The following is a 25492-nucleotide window of genomic DNA, read 5'->3' as shown; positions in this document are numbered from 1 at the left end:
TCATTCGCCACTTTAAAAAAATCGATCGTCGAGACAACTTGTTTTCTATCCTTTCTCTCTCTTTTTCTTTCCTTTCATCACTTTTACCATGGCCATTGTCAAGAACATTTGTTGTATCGGTGCCGGTTATGTCGGTAAGTAGTGGAACCATTTATTGATGGGTTGAGCTATCTATTGACTTATACGTTCTCTCTATAGGCGGTCCTACTTGTGCTGTCATTGCTTACAAGTGCCACGACATCAAGGTCACCATTGTCGATGTGAATCCTGCTCGCATTGACGCCTGGAATTCCGATAAGCTCCCCATCTACGAACCTGGTCTCGAAGAAGTTGTGTTTGACCGTCGCGGCAAGAACCTTTTCTTTACCACTGATGTGGATGGTGCTATCAACGAAGCTGATCTTATCTTCGTTTCTGTGAACACACCTACCAAGAAGAGTGGTATGGGTGCTGGTATGGCTGCTGATTTAGCGTAAGTATTGTTGTTCATTGAATGTTTCGGAAGGAAATGAATCCAATGTCTCACTCACCCTTATCTCCAATCATAGTTACATTGAAAGTGCCACTCGTCGCATTGCACAAGTCGCCACGAGCTCCAAGATCGTTGTTGAGAAGTCCACTGTGCCCTGCCGTACTGCTCAAAGCATGCGTACTATTCTTGATGCCAACTCCACTCCCAATGTATCCTTCCAGATCTTGTCCAACCCTGAATTTTTGGCAGAAGGCACTGCTATCAAGGATTTATTGAACCCTGATCGTGTCTTGATCGGTGCTTTGCAAACAGAGGAGGGTATTGAAGCTCAAAAGGCCTTGGTGGATGTTTACACTCATTGGGTCCCTGCTGATCGTGTCATTACTACCAACCTCTGGTCCTCTGAATTGTCAAAATTGGTGAGTTTCAATGGGGAGCTGGATTTGAATGACCCATTAATAACATTGCATATCTATAATAGGCTGCCAATGCTATGCTTGCACAACGTATCTCCTCTATCAATGCTCTCTCAGCCATTTGTGAAGCTACTGGTGCTGATGTGGATGAAGTTGCCTATGCTTGTGGTCGTGACACTCGTTTGGGTTCCAAGTTCTTAAAGGCATCCGTTGGCTTTGGTGGTTCTTGCTTCCAAAAAGATATCCTCAACTTGGTCTACTTGTCTGAGCAACTCAACTTGCCCGAGGTCGCTGCTTACTGGAAGCAAGTTGTGATTATGAATGAATACCAAAAGAAGCGCTTTGTTCGCAAGATCATTTCGACTCTCTTTAACACTATCACCAACAAAAAGATTGCCGTCCTTGGTTTCGCTTTTAAGAAGGACACTGGTGATACCCGTGAGTCTGCTGCTATCACTTTGATCAAGGACTTTATCCAAGAGCATGCCCGTGTCGCTATCTATGACCCCAAGGTTGAACATGAGCAAATCTATATGGATCTTTCTGAGCCTGGTGTTGTGGATACTCGCAAGGAAGTTGAAAAGCACATTCAAATTTGCTCCAGTGCTTATGAAGCTGCTGAGGGTGCTGATGCCGTCATCATTGTCACCGAATGGGATGAGTTCCGTGATGATCAACTTGATTACAACAAGATCTATGCTGGTATGCACAAGCCTGCTTTCCTCTTTGACGGCCGTTTGATGGTCAATGCTGCCAAGCTCCGTGACATTGGTTTCAAGGTTAATGTTATCGGCAAGAATGAGCTTGCTGGTACCGCATAAATTCACATACACACATGCCATCCCATGCCATCCCATCCTACATCGACTCTCCTTGTATTTCCGCACTCAACATAACAACCACACCATGTCCCCTCGATTCTTGTTTCGCTGATTTTCTTAATCTGTATATTTGTTTTCTTTTTTCCACCACCCTTTACACGCACATACACACATTTCCCTCTATTGATATAGAGTAGGTTATAGAAAATCTTGTCATCCATTTTCCTTTTATTCAATACAACAACATGTGCATTACAATTTACGTTCGCCTGATACCCATACGCTAATAATATTGCGATCATCGCCTAGGTTGATAAACTTTTCTACCATATCCATAGGAGTGATATCATCCAAGAGATCAATGGGCGAATTCTCCGTGGCGATATCCACAAGCAATGCATCCAATGACTTGTTCATCTCAAAACTGCCAACTTCATCTTGTAGTCCAAGCGCTTCAGCACCTCCCAAGGTAGCCATGTAGAGAGCAGTCATCCAATCTACCACGAGTGATGGATCATGATCCTTTTGTGTAGCAAGGTATCGGGATGCAACAGCACAATGTCGAATGGATTGAAGCATACTGGGAGAATAGCCACCTGCCACATCCGTGCCAAGTCCCATCTTGAGCTTTTGATAAGGTTGAACGGGGAATACGCCATTGGCAAAATAAACATTGGAGAGTGGACACACTGCCACAGCTGAGCCCCGTGCTACCATGGTATCCACGTCGTTGGGCGATAAATGCACACCATGCGCCATGACGGAACGCTGTGTCAATAATCCCATACGATCAAATATCTCGGTATCCGTATCCTCATTTCCATACAATGCATGCACAAAGGCCACCTCGTCAAGTGATTCGGAAATATGAGATTGAATGGGCAGGTCATGTTGTCTTGCTAGTGCACCCAATTGTTCGAGCAAGGCAGGAGAACATGTAGGAAGGAAGCGTGGCGTGATGACTGGAACGAGATGCTGGGGTCGTTGCTTGGATTGACAATAAGCAATGAAGGCTTTGGTATCCTCGATCGATTGTTCGGTCGTTTCAATGTATCCTTCAGCACCATGCTGATCCATACACACTTTGCCAATAAAGGCTCGTTGTCCATGCTTCAATGCTGCATCAGCCAGGATCTTGGATGCTTCAAGATGAATGGATGAAAAGTATCTATCATCATATGAAAGATGAGTACTTTGACTCAAAAGGACATGGCTTTTACTTACAATGCAGTTGTGGTACCATTACGAAGCAATCTTTTCACTAGGACGTCATATACTTTGCGTGCCCATTCAGGATCCTCAAATTGTCGTTCGCTTGGAAATGTGTACTTTTGAAGCCTGTCATGTGATCAGCCAATTGAAACATTCAAGGTGCACCCACATCATCATCATCATCATCATACCAATCCATCAAAGGAACATCAGTCGCCGTTCCGGTGTATGTGATTTGTGGAGCATGGATATGAGTGTCAATAAGGCCTGGTAGAATGAACTGCGTTGGTGAAAGCTTCAAAAGACTTTGGCGTTGGTGACCAAGTTGAAGGGTGTCAATGGTGCTGTCAAGCTTGTCTTCAGGAATGTTGTCTTTCAACGCGACAATGCGACCATCCTCATTGGTGGCCAAGAGAGCATTGGTGTGAATGGAGATCGTTCCTCGTTTGGGTGTATGGACAATTGTGCCGTAAAGAAGCATTGTAGCGAGTGTAGTAGCGGGAGCAAGCCATTGTGCTGCTGGGTAGAAAGAAAGGCTTTATATAGTATGCCCTTACTTGCCGGAACGCATTTAATCACAACGTCACCATAAACATAATGCCATATCATACCCAAGGAGGAGGACAACAATGATGGTTGTTATCGCGTACCATGGGGCTGGAGAAAATGGGATCATTCATAACGCACCATGATGAGGCTCGGTATCCTCCGCCATTCATGCTAGTAAAATAGTATGCGTCCCTCGTCCTATTATACCTTGCACTTACACATCCACATCTATAATAACACAACATACCTCCCAATGCTGCAATAAGAGTAATGCATTACTGCATCTGAACACGTCAAAGAAAACGTTCACCATCCATGGGTGTTCCAAGACAACATCTTTTACTCAGCCAAAAATGTATCACCACAACCACCCATCAGCTATCGACCCAAGCCAATGGACCACCACGATCAGCCGATGCAATATCCTATCTTGAAGGATCTACAAAAAGACTTGTCCTCAGCATAAACGCTACCACCCGTTGCCTGGCAACCCTCACTCACCTTCAATTTTCGAGCTCAGACTAAAAGATTTGCCTCGGCCGACTATCGACATATACACACACACACCTTTGACTGCAGTGATTATACTTAAGAGGATCTACCGCGACTCAATCCTTGGCATGGACCCCATCAGTCAACGGAAATGTAACATCTTGAAAGAGTGTTTGTTCTGTATTGACGCCATGTCAACAAAGGGATTGCTTGGTGAGCGCAAAATTCAAAACGCTTGATATGAGCAGTAAAGGACGTACCCACTCCCCGTGTGTAATGGTATTGAAGAATAAACCACTTGTTATTGAACATCATTTATGCTATACGTTTTAGGGGGAAGAGTGGCTCGATAAGATTGGATGGCTATGTTTACCGAAATCGACACGCGAAGCGAACAACTTTTCTTGGACGATGGGAGAATTCGATCATAATCGTGTACGATAGCGTATTATCTTAGTAGTCAATAGTCTTATGGATGGGATCATGGATGAAATAAATGGGAGCATTGAGCGTTGTCTATGCATGGATTTCGTGACGATGTTGGGGACGACTTTTACGATGATGAATTGTAGATGCTTGGACAACGGATCGTTTGCCATAATCTTAAGATGATAGCGATGGTATCACTTTTCACCTAGAAGAATAGGATGTATCCCTTAATTCTCGATGGCAAAATGCCTCATCACAATCGACGTTGATGGTGGGGAACGAGCCACCTACCTTCCCTATGCATTATGAGATAGGGTGATGGGTTCGTGTATCGCTCCATATTATAAGTAGGATGGTTGATAGGGAGTTGCCTAGCAACGCCTCAACGACGACATGCAGCAACTGCTTTCTTTTTAACCCACTCTCGACTTGGCATGTGATTTCATTCTCTTTGCAAATTCTAGATCAACCATCAGCTCCTTGATTTCATCCGCTTCACCACCCAAATGATTGATTCCTTATCACGATGTCATGATTGGGATCGATATTATCGTAAAGAACGGATTATTAATCGTCTGGATGCATTCGTTTTCCCGGAAAAGTGGTTTCTACTACAATGTTCTTCCCAAAATGGGAGCTTTTTACCGAATCAGTAATGCGACGCGAAGAACAAATGTCGTTTCCCCGCATTCCGAAAAACATCTATGGTTGATATAGCAACAACAGTGACCTTGGATACGATGATTCTATGTGCATTTTATTGATAGTTGATAGGTATGTTATAGGTTCTTTGATGACTGGTGAGAGCACTATTGGAAAGGGAAGGTTGATTGAATACATTCATGCTGCCGAAGAGCCGGAGGAAAATCAGTTATGCACAGGGTGTGTGTAACGCATGTCACGATCATGATGTGTGTGCGTGGGGAATGGGCGATCGTACTGGCACACACATACATATAGGCCTACTTGTTTATCTCTCTTTCTTTTTCTCTCACGCGTTCTATCGCTCTCTTATTCATTGCCTCATGTCAACCAAGATGGCATCGGATCGTCCGATTCTTCCAGCACAACGGCGACGACGCCATGGTGTCATTGCTGCGTCCATTGCCTTGTTTGTTGCGACTTCGTTGTATTTGACTTCCCAACTACCTTCTTTGGAAGATGGCTTTGTCTCGCACCATGACAAGGTTGTTTCACCGGGTATTGGGCACGCATCGTTTGAATATGGTCTTTCGCAATGTGAATCCATCCTTGAAGAGCCATCTCCTTCCATTGACAACATTTCAAGAACCAATCCACGTGCCACATCCAACAGCACCTTATTGATCAAGAATGGTCATCTCTGGTTAGGCGATCGCTATGTGGATGGTGATTTGCTCGTACAAGATGGTGTGATACGCGACATAGGAGGAGATCGTGGAGATCAGATTCAAGTGGACAAGGTGATCGATGCGGGAGGAAGCGTTGTCACGCCCGGCATTGTTGACATGCATTCGCATATGCTGGTGGAAAGCTTTTATGAACTCAATGCCGTCGTTGATAATAACGAAATGACACAGCCGACGACACCGTTTGTATGTGGGATAATGATATGGGTTTTCTTTATTTACTCTAACGATTTCGTAATAGGTACGAGTGATTGATGCTATCAACCCCGGTGATCCTGCACTGAAGGTGGTTGCAAGTGGCGGTGTTACTACTTCGTTGATTCTTCCTGGATCTGGAAATCTTATGGGCGGAGAAGCTGCTGTGGTTAAGCTAAGACCTATGCCCACATTATCAGGAGAAGACATGCTTGTTACCGCCAATGCTCCCAAAGATGAACTTGTATGGCGTTACATGAAGATGGCGTGTGGAGAAAATGCGAGACGCGCGTATGGACTTGAACGACACGAGATGCCAAAGACACGTGAGTAGCGACGATGCTGACGAGATGTCTACATGGTTACTGAAATTGGTTTCATCAAAGGGATGGGCGAAGCTTACCTTTTCCGGAAGCGTTTCCAAGAAGCTCATGCATTGAAAAGAGCTCAAGATGATTGGTGTGAAGCTGCCATACGATTGAATTCGACACATGCTGGATCCAAAGGCCGTGTGCGATTGGATGAGCCTTTCCCAGAGGATTTGGATTTGGAAAGCTTGGTGGCACTCATGCGGCACAAAGTCAAATTGAATGTCCACTGCTATTTGCCTCAAGACATTGAAGCTATGGTGCGTCATTCTTTGGAGTTTGATTTCGATATTGCTGCATTCCATCATGCGTTATCAGCTTGGCAAGTGCCCGATATCATTAAGCGAGCCAAGACCAACATTACTATTGCAACATTTGGAGGTATGCGCTACGATGATTTGTTCCCTTTATACCATAAGCTAATGTTTTATGATAGACATGTGGGGATACAAGGTAGAATAATGGGATAAGGACAAGTATAACAAGACGGCTAACGCCTCCTCTTGTATGATGACAGCATGAAGGATGGGACACCAATGTGGAAGCTCCAAGTATTTTGACCGAGGCAGGTATCCCTGTGGCACTCAAAAGCGATCATCCAGTGACAGATGCAGTAAGTATTGGAATATCAACATTGGAAAACCAGTGGTTGACATAATACCATAGCGAGATTTGATGCATGAAGCACAAAAGGCATACCATTATGGGTTTAGCGAGCATGATGCACTCAAGGCAGTGACTAGTGTACCAGCTGCAGCATTGGGTTTGGATTATCGAATTGGAAGGTAGGCTATCATCATCATCATTATCCATACTTGATACTGAAACGGTATGTGTGGTGATTATAGCATTGAAGTGGGCAAAGACGCTGATCTTGTGGTTTGGGATCAACATCCCTTGACACTGGGTGCACGTCCCAAGCATGTTGTTATCGATGGTATGGAGCTAGAATTCAACACCTCATGGGCCAAGCATGTCGACGAGGAGATTCAAAAGCCATCAAGCACTAATCAGCATGAAACGCACGTACAAGCATCGGATCATTCGCTACCTCCCAAACCAGCAACCTCCATGCAAGTCCATGATACGAAGGCTGCTTGTGCACCGGATGTGGATACGTTTGTGTTACGGAACATCAGTCGATTGCATGCAGGTCCTGATCAAACCTATGATGGTCCTATTGAATTGGCAATCAAAGAGGGTCGAGTCACCTGCATCAGCTCCAATTGCATCAATGACGAGAAAGCAGCTGAATTCGATCTCAATGGTGGTGTTGTCATACCTGTAAGTCGTTATCATTCCTCCCTATTTGATATGTAAGGTTCTGATGGTGTTGTTTCTTAGGGTATTCTTCTTGCTGGTGCACCATTGGGCTTGACAGAAATCATTGCTGAGCCAGCGACATTGGATGGTTATGCAAAGCATGACTTGTTCGATAAGGACCTCCATAGAAAAATGTCTCGTGCTGCTTATGGTGTGCAATTCAATGGGCTTCATATGCAAAAGGCGTTCAGAGCAGGCATCACTACCTCTATATCGCAGCCATTGATCGATGGGGATTATACACTTGCTGGTGTTTCTGTTGCCTTCCATACTGGTGTGCAAGATACAGGTATCATCAATCATAAAGAAATCATAGATGAAAAAGAAAATTAACATACGTACATCTAGCCTATGGTGTGAGCGATGCCTATGTTGAAAGAGAAGCAGCCCTCCATTTTACAATTAGCCATTCCGCCACGGCCAAACTTACCGTATCTCAGCAAATAGCAGCCATTCGAGATGTCGTGACACGCCCTGATCCTCTCTTTTTACGTGCTTCTAATGGCGAAATACCGGTGGTTGTTGAGACTGACAACAAGGACGAGATTGCATCCATTGCCCGATTAAAAAAGGAAGAGCTGCCTCAGACTCGATTTGTCATTTTGGGTGGTGCTGAAGCACACTTGGCAGCAAATGCACTTGCCGATGCCGATATTCCAGTGATATTGAAACCAGGTCGCTGTTATGGTAAATCATGGCAGGCTCGACAATGCTTGTATGGACCACCCCTTACATCTGATTCGGTGTTGGACGTATTGCTTGCGCATGGTGTGCGTGTGGGTCTTGGCAGCACTGATCCTGACGATGGTAGTGCACGCAACATGATTTGGGAAGCCGGATGGAATCTTGCTCATAATGCCAACTTGACTCAAGAAGCAGCCGTCGGTTTGGTCACGTGGAACTTGGCCCATATCTTTGGATTGCAAGATCAAGTAGGATCGATTCAAAAAGGACATCAAGCTGACTTTGTTGCTTACAATGGCAACCCATTCGAGTTTGGTACGCGTGTCCAAATGGTGTATGGAGGTGCCTATCCTGGTCCCTTATGTTTCCCCAAACAAGTATAACATAGGATGAATCTTTATTATTATAAAAATAGTTGAATGTTGACTAGCCCGCCAACTGCTCGCTTCGCTCGTAAACGTCGATTTTGCGTGGAAGGGCTTACCACTACGTGTGCTGCAATCATGTTCACTCTACCACCCATTCACCCATCCAATCCCACACGCACACCCAACCACCACCCCCACCCATCCAACCCAGCCCTATCATCATTTTAGCAGCTATATAAAAGCGTTACATGTGCACTTCTATACATGGTATGAGTAATGAAGGCTACTTTGGTATAGTGGTTTGAATGATCTGTATATGTACAGCGCGTGAAAAAGAGCTCTGCAGTCATCTATCCATTGTATCAACTTGAACATTATATCTGTATTACTGTTGAACGAATGAATTTCAAATTTACAAGTGTAGTTGTAGAGCTTTTCGTATTAGACGATGTGTCTCCTATCTTATAAAACTACCATAGAGTGTGATAAGGATGGCGTATAGGACGTGCATTGTGAGTGCATGCATGGGGTTTTATTTGCGACGCCTTTAACATTTGGAGAGGGTAAGATGGGTTAGGTTGTCAATGTACCATCTCAGCGTTCCCTACGTCAAGCTGATCCAGTAGCCGACCTTTCGTTGCGTCGCGTTGGTGTAATGGCTGCGATGAATCGGAGCATGCTGATACAAAGGCTTTGTCGACGCATGATCGATCTTCCAAGAGCCTGCACATTGTTTGGAGGAGATCTCTTCGATTGTCGGATGTGGTGGATTTCCTGGCATAGCCTGGGATGGACCCAGCTGCCGATCCCCGCTAATGAAAGCTGTCAACATAAAGCATACGGACTTTGCTATATGCACCATGTCAACTTCAGCACCCGACGTACGTAGACCATGGCACCGTAACCAAAAAGATGCATCATGGGAGATAGCTATATCTATCGAAAGAAACAAGGTAGCGTGTATGAGTAGTGACTCTTCAAACAATACGATTAGGCTTACATTTTTATAAGGATCCAAGGTATCACAATGAGGACGACGTCAACAACAATGAGAGCAGGATAACAAAGAAACCTTATAATAGACCACAAGGATCAGCGCTTATTCACAAAGTTTGCAAGAAATGGGATACGTACATACAAAATCTTGGAAGTTTGACCTTGTAAGCAATCAAAGAAGAATGACAGAAGAAAGAAACGTGTGGGAGTATGATGGGCGGCGACAACATCCTTTTATTGTGCATTGGGCGTGGGTATTCTGTTTGTTGGGGATGATGCATTGATAACTTGATCCATGAGCTGATAAAGTGGTGAGGGCGCATATACCAGAATTAGGTCTGAGGGGCCTAGGTCTAATGTTGTCTATGCATACATCGTCCAAATTAGGGCGGGTGTTAAGAAATCTATCAATGAAATCAATCACTTGTACGCCTAATACACATCCCCGTTATTAAAAAGATGGAGTGGGGAGGGAAATGACAATTTTACTACTGTACATATGCGCCCACATACATAGCCTTTTGTATGTTGCAAAAAAACTCGGATCACAGTGATGCATCAAATTACATTCATTGTTAGGTCCACCTCCTTCCCCCTATTGATTACAAATCGCTCTCAATTGAAGAGCATAGCAGTAACAAACGACGATGGATGATTCTCAATGATATTTCGTTAACCGCATTACATGGATCAAATGTGCTGGAAGTGCATGTGGGTGTGTCAAGGGAAAAAGGGGACCCCGAAAAGGCAGCTGCAGGTGAGTGTCTCATACGAGGGCGTTTTCTTTTTCATGTTGTCAAAGGAAGCATTTTTTTCTCCCATCACAGTTATGCATTCGATTACATTCTCAAAGGATCTCGCATCACAATGGCGCATCAGATTTACAACCGAGCCAGTTGGCGCCTAGTAAATGGAACGATTTATATAAATGTCAGCAGAATGGTATTGGGAGTGAGAGCATAGTCAATCTAGAAAACACAACAAAAAGGGGGGAGGTGATGGGTGTACAACGCCAACAACAAAAGGAATGAGGAAGGAAAAAAAAAAGAGGCATATACAAAAACAAAGAAGCATGGTGGGGGTGGTTTACATTACAAAGAGAGGGAGATATAAAAAGAGTGCATATCGATTCATGACCAAGTGTGCTGATGAGGATGATGATCATGATCCATCGCATTCATAGAAGGCGGTGTTGATGACGTTGTTGATGTGGCAGCGGCGGCGGCAGCGGCGGCGTGTTGCATAAGAAGTAATTGTTGTAATTGTTCGGGCGTGAGTGATGATAACGATGGATGATGAGACATTTCACTGTTATATGAACCAGGAGAACCAAAGGCGTTTGGATTATTACTGTTATCAGCCATCATTCCCATCCATGATAAACTCGTTGTTGGCGCACTACCCACTGTGGGCATGACCGAAGACGCTGCTGCAGCTGCTGCTGATGGTGGATGTTGAGGTAAACGTTGTTGTTGGCTGTTTGGAAGAATGTTCCTTGATTGTTGTTGTTGTTGGGGTAATAACATATGCCTGAATCGATCACTTGCAGACATGGATTGATTGGGCATCGATCCCGAAATCATAATAGCTGATGATGATCCCGAAGACTCTTCCAAACATGATGATGTAGATGCTCCCTTTTCCTCATTGCTCAATGAATGGCGTCGTTGTCGTTTCGTGGATGCTGTACGATGTTGAGCAAAGACAATGGGTCGTGACGTCGTTGTGGTAGGAGAGGATGTTGTATCAGTAGCAATGGGTTGCATGGAAACCTTGATACCGCCATTGGGAGCAATATTAATCATGCCTGTACCACTGGAACGCTTTCCAATCACACCCATCGTAGATCCTTGTGATGCATTAGCGCCGCTGTTGATGGTGGATGATGCAGGATTGGCTTGAAGAATAGCCTTTCCTTTTGTAGCAGCAGCAGCACTTGATCCATTCCCACTACCATTGCTGTTGTTATTATTATTGTTGCTGATGTTGTTGCTGTTGTTGGCTCGATTCATTCCATCCCCGTTACGATTGGCACTCGATGCACCGCTACGATTGCGTTTCTTGATAACATCCGTTTTAAGACTCAATGGACGAACGACACCATGTAACTTGAGAAATAGACCACAAGCGTTACACAAGGGTTGTCCTTCCGGATTACGACGCCAGAGTGGTGTGGTGGTTGTAGCACAATTGGTACAGACCGTCGTTGATCCTTCCTTTTTCGAGCCATCATCAGACTTTTTGTTGCTCGCTGAAGATGATGGCTTGTTATTGGTGACTTTGGGTGAGTGAATGGATTGTTGAGCTGATTCAGAAGTAGCCAATGGTGGTGGAGGTGGTGTTTGAGGAACAATGGGTCGTGGAACTATAACAAAAGAATGAGAACCTTGTGCATTGATATCAAAGACAAGCACATACCTGATGATGATGTCACAGGAGTATGAAATGAATCATTTGTATGCGTTGTAGCAGAATTTTGACCAGCAATAAGAGATGATAACATGCTTGTTTCTACTCCAGGTGACGTGACAGCACCATGACCAGCACCAGCAGCAGTAGCATTGTTTCCACCAGCATAATACATTGAGAGTAAATCTTCAAAGCTCATTGCACCTGGATGAATACCACGACTTGCAGCAGCAGCAGCTACAGCCGCAGCAGCTGCATCCAAATTCATAGAGGCAGGATGATGAGACGTAGGATTGGCATTATTAAGAGTTGTTGATGTTGGAATCAAAACAGGATGTGAAGACCGCGCCTGCGAGGTCTGATGATGCGTGTTGATATCCGTTGTTGTTGTGGTGGTAGTGGTGGTAGTAGTAGTAGGATGATGCGGGTGTTGAAGTAATAAGCTTTGACCATGCATTGAATTGACATGATGATATGCTGGCATTGAATGGCTGAGAAAGCTATTTGTGTCGATAGAACCTGTTCCTGAGAAAGGCGAGGTGGGTTCATGGTAATGGTGATGATCTTGTTCCATATCTGAATCGGTTGGCATGTCAACAGGGATAGTGATGCTGTTGCTATTGTTGTTGCTAGGTGCCGTTGCTAGTGCAAAATAAGATCCACTGTTGTCCGTAACCTGCTTTTTTTTTACAATGATTAATCATTGACGCTCTTGTATCATTATCAGTCAACTTACACTTTGGGGTGATGCAACGTGGGACGGAGATGACGGAGCCGCGGCCGATGATGAAGATGATGTTGCACGAGTGGAGCCGTACACAAACACGCTCTTATTTCGTGGATATTGTTGAGAAGGATGTCTATTTTGCCGTGGGGTTGCAATGCCAGGGCTACCCGATCTTTGAAATGGAGGACCACCGCTAAGGAAATCAATCATGTAAGGCGGTGCTGATGATGATAAAAGTTCAGTGCTATCATCTGGAGCTGGTGGTGAAGTGGCATGACTTGTAGAAGAGGGTGATTCCAAAGACTCGGTAGTATCCATATGCTCGTCGCCTTTCTCTGAACGTGGTGTGGAAGGTGACGACGACTTTAGCTTGTGCTTGTTGAGTGTCATGGCCATCATTCGCCACGTCAAATTCTCCATGCGTGAAGCATTAGGTAAGGTGTCCTTTGCCTTGGTATATAGCCGCCACACTTGTGTTGCTAATGGGTCCTTTTTGCTGCTGCCGGTGCCACCATTCTCAGAGGCGTCGGAATCGCTGTCATTGTCGTCGTCCATGGCATTGGGAGATTTTGGTTTTTTGGGTGGAAATAAAGAGTCGGACAAGAGCGTGGCTGCCACACCGGAAGGTGTTGAAGGCGACAATGCAGTCAACTCTTTTTCAAAAGGCTGCTTGTCAATCGAGTTTAAACGTAGGTTGGGCTTTTCCGAATGATCCATGGGAACATAACGATTCGTAGCGTGTTTATTGAGAGTAGAGACAAGTGGTATAGAAAAAGAGAAGAAAAAAAGAGGAGAAAGATGTAATTCAACTATGGTAGCTGCTTTCTTTCGGATATGTCGTATAAGGAAGCTTGGAGCACACGCACAAATCACAATCATGCGGACTTTTTTTCAGCCTTCCACTCTCACTATTCAATTGTCGTGTGCGTGACTCAGGACAATCCTTCTTGCTGTATGGTTGAGTCTCATTGCAATACAATGACCCCTAAACAAACAATGGAAACCTATTCGCCCTCTCATGTTATCCATACAATAAATCAACTTGTTTCATGACTTTGGTATGATTGTAATCCATGGTTGGTATAAAGTTGAGTGATGATCGGCTAATCGATAATACTGCTGGAGATCTAACGTGATAAGCAAGTGATCTGAGAAAAAAAAAGAGAGGGCTGGGAACGAGTTAAAAGTAAGGGAAATCGTAAGCACAACACATATGGGGTCTAGTCGGCTCATAGATTGACAAGCAGTACAAGTGGGCGATCAAGTCGCCGATAAGTTATCAGAGAGACATCACACGCAGCACATAGTTGACATGCACATACATATATATACTACAATTGCCAAATGATGTTTTCGTGGGAAAGCTTTGTTCAAAAGTGGCATTAGCAGATCCGGATGTTTTTAACTTGTCGTCCGGTTATACTGGCCACTCTACTACATTACGGAAAAAATACCTGCATTGAGGATTTCCCCGGGATCTCCGACAACAGGGCAACAACAAAACAGGGTCGTCATGATGCTCCTCACGTTGATGAAAGATATAAAGGGATCATGCCATATCACCATTACTTTACCTGCCATAGGGTCAATCCATGTCTATGGGTAAAACTCAATTTTGTACATGTGTTGCCAAGAGTTTTTATCATCTTTCTATTTTTCTACCTTGAATCGATGCCATTGGTGTCACCATTTTTCGGACCTGGGGGTGGGGGTCCACAATGACAGGTACAAACTTACAAACATCATTTACGTCTCCCAGCCAATGACAGGTGGAGATGATCATCCCAGTGACAATGTACTTTATACTTTTCGATAAGGTTATGATCTTTATAAAGATACAGGCATTGAAACACAACATCAAACACAAGGCTATTGTGGATACCAAATCCTTTCTTATCGCCATTGTCCATACTTGATTGCTCACCATTTGATGCGGCTTCATGATGCAACCTTTAATCACCGAAAGATCGGATGAATTTTCATCATCGCCCTCTCCAGGAGTTTTCACATGTTTTCTTCCGTTCATATTAACCATGTGAATATGAAACATGGGCAACCATCATTGAACTTTGCATTGTCCTTAGTATGTCATGCCATGATTGATCGGTCTCGTAATGTGGTATGCTTTTCATGTATATTCATTAACTTTTACAAAACTATGCGTGATGGACGATCCTTTTGCGATGTTGACAAAACAATCGTTTGCTGGTCATTAACGTTTAGTGATGTCCTTTAGCAAAGTTGATCCTTGAGAAAATGCATGCGTATTCGATGGGGCAAACATGACAAGGCAAACGTGCTTTACGAGATGCTTCAAGGCTGACATCTTCATACCCCACAAGAGCAGAGCCACTTTTAACCCGAATGTATGGAATGTATGGAAGGTTCTTATAAAATGTCAAGTGGCGTATCGACCTGATTCGTTGATCCGCCTACCGTTGTAGCATTGATCTAGCAAGCCAAGGATGAAACAACAGATAGTTGGGTGTGCAAATGCATTTATAAGCCCTTTACGCAAAGAATGCGGTGACCACTTTAATAGCGAAGGATAATACGTGGGGTATGTACATGATTGCATAGTCAACATCAAGCTTCTTCTCCGAAATTATGCTTTAATAATACGAGGGACAAGTTGTGCATTACATCATTTACAAAGGAAACGGCATTTTCATATATGACATGTGTGGATGAGACAAGCTACAAGTACAGATTTGGTGTTACATAGAGGAAACGATAAAGGTATAGTGCTTGAGAATCATGATTGAATGGATCGTTAAATGTCGAATACTGCAGCGGAGGGATTTTAAGAACGCGCGCTTTCAAAAGTCTAAAACAGTAACAAGCTCGGGACACGAGTCTGTGCCCTTTCTCTTCTCGTCCAAGCACGCAAAAGGTTGGGTCTGCTACTCGAGAACACTCCATTCTGTAAGTATGCAATGGCGCCAATGAGAGAGCAATTGCCATCGAACTCACCATGTTGGCTGTAGTCGAAACTATTCCACCCCATCTCAGCGTACCTGGTCATTTGTATTCCAACGCCAAGAAGGTGCTCATGTCTGAACAATCGATACCCCATTCTGGAGGGTCATACTCGACGGATGACGACGGCAATACCAATCGTGCCTCTGAAGGTCATACAGGCCCTATGAACAACGCGCAAATGCCGAGCGTATGTAAAAGATGTCTATGTACATGTAAGAGTGATCGGCTGACATGATGTATCATAGCAACAAACACCGTATTACCATGAGGGAGGCATGGTAATGCCATATCCACCCAACAACAACAACAATGGAGGAGGAGGAGGAGGAGCAGGATATCCACCATCTTATCCACCAAGAAATGCAGCACCACCACCATTGCCACCTCGTGATCCTCGGGATGATCAACGTTGGTTATCTTTCCCACAAGGAGGAGGAGGAGGAGGAATGCCAATGCCTGCTCCTCAAATGTATCCACCACCATCATCTCAAATGCCATATCCACCACCACATCCTTCTAATACTGCTATGTATCCACCTCAACAACAACAACAACATCAACCCTTGTATCCTCCACGTACGCCAAGTGCTCCTTATCGTCCAGAGTCACCTTATCCACCACGTCCATCGTCACCTTATCATCAGGAGAAGCATGAATTGCAACCACCCAATGACAATGATTATCGTAGTTCTCCATCATCGGCACATACATCACCTCATTTATCGCCTCACATGCCACATCCAGATGCCATGCCAACACCCTTATATCCTCCACGACCTCATCAGGAACCTCCACAACCACAACAACACATGTATCCACCTCCTGTACCATCGCCTTCCATTTCATCCGAGATGCTTATGCCTCATAGTGGTGGTGATCGTCCTCCACCTCCTCCTGCTTCTTCTTCTTCACCATCACCATCACCAGCCATGCCCATGCCAATGCCCATGCCCATGCCTATGCCTGGTGGAAATCGATATTATGCATTTCAACCTCAAATCTCGTATCCACCTCCTGGCTATGCTCGTCCACCCGCTCAAGACTTTATTAGTCGTTTCAGATCATCCACTGTTCAACCCTCTTCAGTATTGGAAGCTGAGCATGCTGCAAGAAAAGAGCTTCGGGAGCAGTTACTTCGTAAAGATAGCACAAGACAACATGCCACGGAGGATTCAAGTGATGAAGAACAAGAAGATGAAGGAGGTCTTGAGAGCAAGCCTTTACCACCTGCTCCATCTGAACAAGGCGTAGTCCCCACAGGATCCGATGATGATGATGATGATGATAGAGTACTATTCGAGTCGACGGATCCAGCTCTACTTTCGGTGGTCGCCAAGATGTTTGCAAGGAGTATCAAGGAGGTGGTTCGTTTGCGTCAACTTAGTTTTACCGATGAGTATCCTAATGCATTTACGGGTCAAGAAGCCTTGGTAAGTAGTAGATTGGATTGGATTAGATGGTATCATCATCATCATTGACATGATGAATAGGATACAATGACGCAACTTTTGCAAAGCCAATATCCAGGAAATGAACACATGCGGGAATATTGTTTGGGCCTATTGACCGCCTTGCACAATTCTTCACCCAAACGACTCTTGGTATCGGTGGATCCCTTCAACAAGGTCAAACGACAAATTGTACAAGGTTCTGCTGAAGAGACTTTCCAATTGAAGAGCACTCGTGTGGTTGGTGTTTATACTCCCATGACTCGGTGTTATGTGAACGGATGTAAACCTGGTGAAGGTTGTTATGCACCCCGTTGTCCCAACAAAGCGAGTGTACAAGAACAAGAGACTGAGGTAAGAAATTGGCAGGGTGACCTTTATGCAAAACGCGTATTGATGAATGGTATTAGGATGCCTTGGCAAGAAGTGTCTCCCAAAGAACCATTGCACACAGTGAAGGGGTAGGTGGTATATATACAAACATGCGTAAGGGTATTTAACTAAGAGCAATGGTCATGTATAGATGCAAGTGGCAGAGACATGGGGTCAGCGTATGGATCCTGAATTCTATCAATCCGTGGATAAGCGTGAGCGTGATCGTCAAGAGGCCATTAATGAAATCATTTATGGTGAAGAGCAATATCTCAAGGATCTCGAATTGTTGCGTGAGGTGAGGAGCATATATCTATATGCCATGAACTTTTTTTATTGATGAAGCAACAACCATGTAATAGGGAATTATTGATCCATTGAAAGAATCTCAAGTGATTGATGAAGCCGAATGGGAATTCTTTGCACGAGATGTGTTCAACAATCATGTCGAATTGGAGCAACTCAGCATTAATCTCTTTAACGACTTGTACGAGCGATTCAAGGAACATGAGGATGGATGTATTCCTGGCATTGGTGATATTTTGCTCAAGCACCTTGATCATTTCCGTGACCCCTATGCTCTCTATGTACCCAATGTCAATCTTGCCGAGTATATTGTGGCCGACTTGAAGCGATCCAATCCAGCCTTTAATGAATTCTTGACAAGTCGACTTTCCGATCCACGACTCAACAGACAACCTTTCCGCCACTTTTTGCTTCGGCCGGTTTTGCGTCTACCACGCTATCCACTTTTGCTGCAAGCATTGATGAAAAAGACCGATAAGGAGGATCCTGAATACGAGATACTCGCTCAATGCAATGAAAAGATTGCCCAAGTGTGCAAGTTGTGTGATCAACTCACGGCCACGGTGAAGACGCGTGTTGAGATCCTTCTTTTGAATAACGCACTCACGTGCCGTCAAGGCGAATTCTACGATCTCAAGCTCACTGATCCACAACGCAAGATTTATTATCGTGGCGACTTGAAATTGGAAAATTTGGGTCTTGACATTGGTGAAAAGTTCATCCACGTGATTGTGTTTGACCACATTGTGCTGCTTACCAAAGCTCGCAAGACAAGTGATACCACCGAATACAAGATTTGGCGTCGTCCCATCCCATTGCAAATGTTGCATGTCCAAGGCATCGAGAACGATTTCACATTGCCATCACAGCTATCCATGACGAGCAGCTCAACGTATGCCAGCTTGAAACCATCACTCACCATGCGTAGTGAAAACTTGTCACTTGTCCTCACGCATCCTGGTCGCCATGGAGAGACATACTACTTGCAGTGTGCTAGTCAACAAGAAAAGGACCAATGGCTATTTGCTCTCAAGCAAGCACGTAGTGACCTCAAGCAGCTGGTGGATGCATTCAATATCATCAGCATGGAGAGTACCTTTTTCAGAGATTATGGTGCTTCTTCTACCAGTGAAGGCTGTGGCAAGGTCACTAGCACCGTGCCATTTGGTAAGTAGCGTGCTTCTTGTTATCTATTGTTTATGCTCATTATTATACCATCTAGTGACCGAGAACAATGTCGAGATGTTGGCTATAGGCACAAGTGTGGGTGTCTACTTTAAGCCATTGAAGGGTGGACGTGCCCGGCCAATCCTCTCTTTGCGGAATGTGACACAACTTGGGGTGATGCAGAAATATCAGATCCTCTTGGTACTTGCAGGTAACACAGAATTTCGTCTTGCATGATTGTGCGGACAAACAACTTACAACATGGCACCTTGCAGATAAAATGTTATACGCTTATCCATTGGACGAGCTTACTTCACCCAAAAACAGCAAAGCACCCGATCGATTAGCACATGAAATAAGCGAGCCTGTTCACTTTTTCCAAACCGGTGTGTGTCATGGTGTTGAACTTGTGGTCTATGCCAGGCAAAAGACCGTATACACCATTTTCACAGCGCTTAAGCCTATCCGCTCTATTGGATCCGAAAGCCGATCGCGAGGTATTAGTCTTGGCCATCGAGGCTTCTTCCGCAGCCATAGTTCCAAATCACCTTGGTTCGAAGATTACAAGGTAACGTCCACTTTATCATCCTATAGGAAGAAGATGATGGTACTGATAAATGGGGTGTTTTTAGGAATTCTCGGTAGGAGCTCAAGCTGTGAATATCCATTTCTTGAAATCCAAATTTGCTGTGGTGTGCGACAAGGCCTTTGAGATCATCGACCCTGAAGATTTGAGCAGCTCTCGCAGTATCCCCAATGAACAAGATCCTCAATTTGACTTTTTGGAACAAAGAAGCGATGGATTGAGACCTTTGGCCATGTATCGTATGCAAAGCAAGTTCCTGTTGTGTTACAACAAGTTTGCATTTTACGTCAACAACCGTGACCAATCATTGGTTCCGCGTGACGAAACGTAAGTCAAAGATGGGGGACGACTATGAGGATCGGGGACATTGAGGAGAAACGCTTATGCGGTTTCAGTGACTGACACAATGCATGTACATGTATAGATCGGCACTATTGTGTGAGTGGGAAAGTCATCCCGACAACATTGTATATCATCACCCCTATGTGATCGCCTTTGATCAGCGATTCATTGAAATACGACATGTGGAAACTGTAAGTATGAGAAAAGAAGATGATGGAATGGGGTGGTTGATAGGTGATATCTCTTTTAGGGTGATCTTGTTCAAATGATACCAGGCAACGATTCACGCCTTACTTATTATAATGGAAATGGATACCTTGTCGGAGAACCATTGGTCATTCAGGGTTGCATTGTGCATAGTAGAAACCAGCAATTCCAAGACATCTTTTACCTGGAACCTAACAAAGAGCTGGAGGAACAACAACAACAACAGCAGCAGCAGCAGTAGATTATTATTTATAATAACGCTCTTAATATAAAAGATAGCACAACTTCATTTTGACTTTTAAATGATGCCCGCACAGACTCACTTTTATTTCTCTGGTTTCAAATCAAAAATTGCAAAGTGCTGCTACTGGGGTTACACATGACTCAATCTCCGCTTGCCATATGATTTGGGGGAGTAAATGAGCAAGTATTATACCTCTGCTCTTTATCATCCTTGACTATGTAGTAACTTTTTGTTTGCCTTTCTTGCCTGGAGGGCGCATGGGGGGTTGTATATATAAATGCAGAGGAGCAGGATTGAGATATAGCATGTATGGATGTACAATGGCTCAAGGTGTCGACTACAATCTCACACCTCCTGTTAGCTCATCTTCTTGTAACAATACAACAGAATTAGGAAAAAGGTCATTGTTGTCATGAGATGGAATGCTGAGCATGAATATGGGATGCCATCCCATGTGGCTGGTGGTGATGATCAGATAATAGACACCACACAAAAGGACGTCTTGGCAACAATGAGAATGCCCAACTCATTGTGTTTCCCCCAAATGTCTTTTGTCGCGTGTGTAATATAATACTTTAGTGGATTGAGCGGGAATATAGATTCGATCACCTGAGCAGCGATCGCCAATTGCATCATGAAAACACATTTTATCTTAGTGTGTCTCAGGCAAGAAAGGGAAGAATATTCCCGCCGCTCATCGCTGCTATTACCACTTTACAAGCATACTCTTGATTCACACACATGCACACGCACACACACAATTAGGAACCATTGTGATTGGTTTAATGCTTATCATCCATTCACTTGGCAATTACACCCACCCACACCCACAATCACTCACACTCCCATACCGCCAAAGATATTTTAGTGATGAAACATATGATGGGTTACCCCTGGAATGTCGATAAAGCAGACTATAGCAGTAGTAGTAGTAGAGCGAGAGAGAGGGGGAGCGTTGAAAACAATCCCATCCATCGGCGTTTCGAGTTGTCTTTTTCGGGAATAGTGTAAAGTGTGTAACATGGTGCTTCACAAGGAATCAGACCATCCTTCTGTACAATAACCTTTTTTGCTCACCGCCCATTTACTTTCCCTTTTCCACTTTTTGCCTTGTAGTAACCACTTTCTTTCCCGCCCAATACCCCTTTCATACCACGTTCACTACCTCCACCACCACTACCAACCACCACCTCGGCATGACAACTGTAGCCTATGATTGGGTCCAGGTGGTGCATCCCGACTCCAAAGACATTTATTTCGTTAATCCCGTAAGCAGATGGGCCTCATGTCGACCCTCCTTCTTGTTACTCAACCCCATTGTTCTATAGACCACTGGCAAATGCTTGACAGACAAACCCGAACAAGGGATAATGTAAGGGACGCCTTTATTATAGTATAGAAAAAAGAGACTCATGAAATGGACTGTAGCAAACCCAATGACCCCAATGGCGAATGGTGGGAGCTATGGGATGATGCCAACGATATGCCATATTACTACCATACTACTTCGGGACAAGCTCACTGGAATCAGCCGGCTGACACACCAGTGATTTCTCTTACCAATGTAAGTGCGCGGGATATACATCTCGATTTGAAACAAAAGAGAAGCAAAAGGCTAAAGCAATACATGATAGACTGATATCAGACTTGATCAAGTGGTCCCTGAGGCAGGTTCCTCAGTCTTGAAACGCAATAGTCGTTCTCTTGATCTTCCTTCAACTCGATCCATTCCACCCACTACCGCTTATCATCATACTCGATCCACATCAGACGGCAACAACGCCAACACTACCACCAATACGACTCCACCATCACCTCCACCCCCGCCTCCGCCAATGATGACTACTACCACCACCACCACCACCACCACTACGACGACTACCAACACATCTCCATTATGCATCCAAGAAGAATCACATGATTCATTATCAGCAGCATTACCCAATGGCTCTATGGGATTGTTTGGTTTCAGATGGACTCGAAAACAAAGCGTGGTAAGTGCTTTTTTCTCTTCTCTTTCATTTAGGGACATATGACCTTATACTAACTAATCCATTCCAAGGTCTCAGAAATGGGTGATCTAGCAGCAGCTCGTCAACGCCGTTTGTCAAACTTTTCTGCTTTTCGAGGAAAGACTTCGTCATCTTGGAAGAATCTCGTGACACGCACTCAATCATCTCCGCGTAACTCAATTGCTGTCAGCACACCCGTGAGCAATCCAGGTAACAAAATGAACCTTACCGATTTTGTATGTGGGGTTTACTTATATCGTTTTTAGAAGCAGCAGCTGCTATGCACCCAACTAAATGGATGGATCCTTTCAGTCTGCAGGCTCAGACCGAGGAGAAAAAGTAAGTGGGATTGCGTGGGAGAGAGAGAGCTACACACAAAAGTGGAGGATACTTATGCATGATGCATTAGACCGATCCTTCCTTCCAATTTGCAACAAGAGATCACACAATTTGCTATTGATGGATTTGCTCAAAAGTATTTCGCCAAACATAAACGAGGGATCATTTTCAAACGACAAGTGCCCATGGAGGAGATGCTGCGTTGGACCAAGGATTCACTCAAACAACCTCTGATTATGCTCAACAAGGATTTGTACAAGGATGCACTCAAATGCTTCAAATTGATCCAAATCATTATGGGCGATCGACCACGACCACGACAATCCACTGAGATCGAGGAGTATCAGACATTGCTTGGATGTGGTATCAGCAAAGGACAAATGCGTGATGAGATTTATGTACAAGTATGCAAGCAATTAAACAACAACCCCAACGGGTAAGTTAGCGTCATGCAATGATGATCGATGTAGATTAACACCTCTTTTTATTATAGACAAAGCATTCGAAAAGGTTGGGAGATTTTATGTGTCATCAGCGTCACCTTTCCACCATCCAAGAATCTTGAATCATACCTGAACAACTTTGTGGATCAAAGCACTCATGTTACCCAGAATCAAGTGGATGTGATTAGCCAATATGTATCTACCCGACTAAAGCGAATTTGTGCGCGGGGCGCCAAAGGAAAGGTCTTGACGGCAGCAGAAATTGAACGAGCCAAGGTAATGAATGAATGGATGAAAAAAAAAGAGAGTTGACGTGGAAATCACATGCTAATGTCGGTGTTGTCTTTTTTGCAGGAAGCACCCTTTAAGCCTTCCATCTTTGGAGAAGACCTCGAGTTGATCATCTCCTTACCTTCCCATTGCGATAACGGCCTCAAAATACCCAAGATAGTACCGTTCCTCGCTGATGCAGTGCTGAAAATGAATGGTCTACAATCGGAAGGCATTTTTCGTGTTCCCGGTGACGCTGAAGAAGTAACGGATTTGGTATGTTTGTGTTGCCCTTGCATAATACTCGATTTGATGTTAACCACCCCCTTTCTTTATAGCGTGTTCGGATTGAAAATGGCAATTATGATGCAAGTGGCATTACCGATCCCAATGTACCAGCATCTTTACTCAAATACTGGCTTCGAGACCTTGAGAAACCATTAATACCCACTGAATTGTATGATGAATGCGTCAAGTTTGCCGAGAATTCAGATGAAGCCATCGCCATTGTCAACGCTTTACCCGATCTGAATCGTCGTATTGTCATGTACATGATCGCTTCTGTTCAGGTAAATGAATGCATGTCTACACTTGAAGTTTGATAACTTATGGCATACATCATCATCATTAGGAATTCAACCGTGAGGAGGTGACACAATATACACGCATGAATGTCAACAATCTTGCCATGGTTTTCGCTCCCAACTTTTTACGATGTCCATCCGATTCATTGACAACCGTGTTCCAAAACTCAAAGTACGAGCAAGCCTTTGTCAGAACCTTGATCAACGACATGCAAACTGAAAAGGAGTCATGTGCTTATGGTGATGAAGCTCCCTTGGCCAAAAAGAGGTGTTCCAATGATTAGCAACAACGTTAAAGATAAATTCTTGATTTTGTATATATAACGACCCGCTTTTTGGTGATGTTGTACATTACGCACACTTTTTACATTTTCCCCTTTTATGTCGATTTTCATATAAAGACGGCTTTGTGTACCATTGGAATCCCCGACATGACAAGTAAAGATATGGGAATGGTAATAAAGAGTACGTAAGAATCGAGTACAATGAGGATGGTAAGACAATGCAGCCTCGTAACAAAGGGTGCAACCATAATGGAAGCTACCTTATTAAAATTTCTTTGTCAATGACACCTATTACCATGATGCAATATCTTACACACTTTAATTCTCCATGTGGTTGAAGAACAAAGGATGAGAGGAGGTTCACGTGACTCCGGATGAATTGCTTGATCGACATTGGGTTGTTTCAATTGATGCATCGCGGGGTGTTTCGGAACCATGGCCGACCATTGTCGGTAGAAAGTAACCATGCGTTTGATGCGGCAGACATCCGCTACCAACGGATCAAATTTTACTAAGCATCTAATACAACAAGCGATGACGCCTTATCTTTATCGACAAAGAGTAGTCATACATGATGCTACCCACACCCAATCGATATCCCCGAGATAGGAGTTAGCAAACATTAGCACCCATTATTTTGAATCACTTTGGCAATACCTATCACGAATGGTGTTATCAAGATGTGGCGTAGTAGTGTAGTGCCATACGGTCCCAATGATGATGATGGTGGGCGTAACAACAATACTCTATCACATGTTGTTGTGGTAGGTAGTCAATCAGATAGGCTGCTCTAGTGCCGTGGCCACCAATTTACCACAATGCCTATGTAGCAACGCATCTAAATTAACGTTTCATATCATGACATGATGGGTGGATGGAAAGTAATTTGTTTGAGGTGGTTCGTTAATCTGATGGGACACTTCTTGAAAGCTTTGGGCATCATTCATCAAGCAGGATTACTATCAGCCAATCACAAACTCAGATTTGAGACGCGGCTGTTGCTTGAATATTTTACCGGACATCGCCGCGCCCTCACGGGTATATTGTCAATCACCCT

The 25492-nt window shown here is 44.1% G+C and overlaps 6 protein-coding genes across 6 annotated transcripts; 4 read left to right on the top strand and 2 right to left on the bottom strand.

The window, feature by feature from the left end:
- Nucleotides 1-88: 88 nt before the first annotated feature.
- Nucleotides 89-1709, top strand: O0I10_004273 (uncharacterized protein; the record flags this gene model as incomplete). The annotated part of the gene is made up of 4 exons (XM_058484334.1): nt 89-134; nt 199-472; nt 549-891; nt 954-1709. The coding sequence occupies 4 exons, from the start codon at nt 89-91 to the stop codon at nt 1707-1709; spliced, it is 1419 nt and encodes a 472-aa protein (XP_058344959.1).
- Nucleotides 1710-1961: 252 nt separating this feature from the next.
- O0I10_004272 (guanine deaminase) lies at nt 1962-3402 on the bottom strand (the record flags this gene model as incomplete). The annotated part of the gene is made up of 3 exons (XM_058484333.1): nt 1962-2877; nt 2934-3047; nt 3113-3402. The coding sequence occupies 3 exons, from the start codon at nt 3400-3402 to the stop codon at nt 1962-1964; spliced, it is 1320 nt and encodes a 439-aa protein (XP_058344958.1).
- A 2014-nt stretch (nt 3403-5416) lies between these two features.
- Nucleotides 5417-8732, top strand: O0I10_004271 (uncharacterized protein; the record flags this gene model as incomplete). Its single annotated transcript, XM_058484332.1, has 9 exons — nt 5417-5965; nt 6021-6300; nt 6361-6723; nt 6779-6795; nt 6860-6955; nt 7009-7127; nt 7191-7626; nt 7687-7954; nt 8014-8732. The coding sequence occupies 9 exons, from the start codon at nt 5417-5419 to the stop codon at nt 8730-8732; spliced, it is 2847 nt and encodes a 948-aa protein (XP_058344957.1).
- Nucleotides 8733-10843: 2111 nt separating this feature from the next.
- On the bottom strand, nt 10844-13566 carry O0I10_004270 (uncharacterized protein; the record flags this gene model as incomplete). Its single annotated transcript, XM_058484331.1, has 3 exons — nt 10844-12078; nt 12132-12798; nt 12859-13566. 3 exons carry the CDS (start codon nt 13564-13566, stop codon nt 10844-10846), a joined length of 2610 nt encoding a protein of 869 aa, XP_058344956.1.
- Nucleotides 13567-15823: 2257 nt separating this feature from the next.
- O0I10_004269 (uncharacterized protein) lies at nt 15824-20500 on the top strand (the record flags this gene model as incomplete). Its single annotated transcript, XM_058484330.1, has 11 exons — nt 15824-16018; nt 16077-17261; nt 17322-17633; nt 17690-17740; nt 17803-17949; nt 18014-19124; nt 19180-19335; nt 19400-19692; nt 19757-20037; nt 20135-20243; nt 20303-20500. 11 exons carry the CDS (start codon nt 15824-15826, stop codon nt 20498-20500), a joined length of 4038 nt encoding a protein of 1345 aa, XP_058344955.1.
- A 1199-nt stretch (nt 20501-21699) lies between these two features.
- Nucleotides 21700-24435, top strand: O0I10_004268 (uncharacterized protein; the record flags this gene model as incomplete). Its single annotated transcript, XM_058484329.1, has 11 exons — nt 21700-21771; nt 21832-21875; nt 21932-22067; nt 22138-22497; nt 22566-22725; nt 22782-22854; nt 22925-23290; nt 23348-23573; nt 23652-23843; nt 23906-24136; nt 24199-24435. 11 exons carry the CDS (start codon nt 21700-21702, stop codon nt 24433-24435), a joined length of 2097 nt encoding a protein of 698 aa, XP_058344954.1.
- Nucleotides 24436-25492: the final 1057 nt, after the last annotated feature.

This window comes from Lichtheimia ornata, assembly GCF_029851405.1.
Source record: "Lichtheimia ornata isolate CBS 291.66 chromosome Unknown scaffold00015, whole genome shotgun sequence".
In the NCBI taxonomy this organism is placed as follows: Eukaryota; Fungi; Mucoromycota; class Mucoromycetes; order Mucorales; family Lichtheimiaceae; genus Lichtheimia; species Lichtheimia ornata.
The sequence above is the reverse complement of the archived record's forward strand: the minus strand, read 5'-3'. Positions and strand labels throughout refer to the sequence as shown.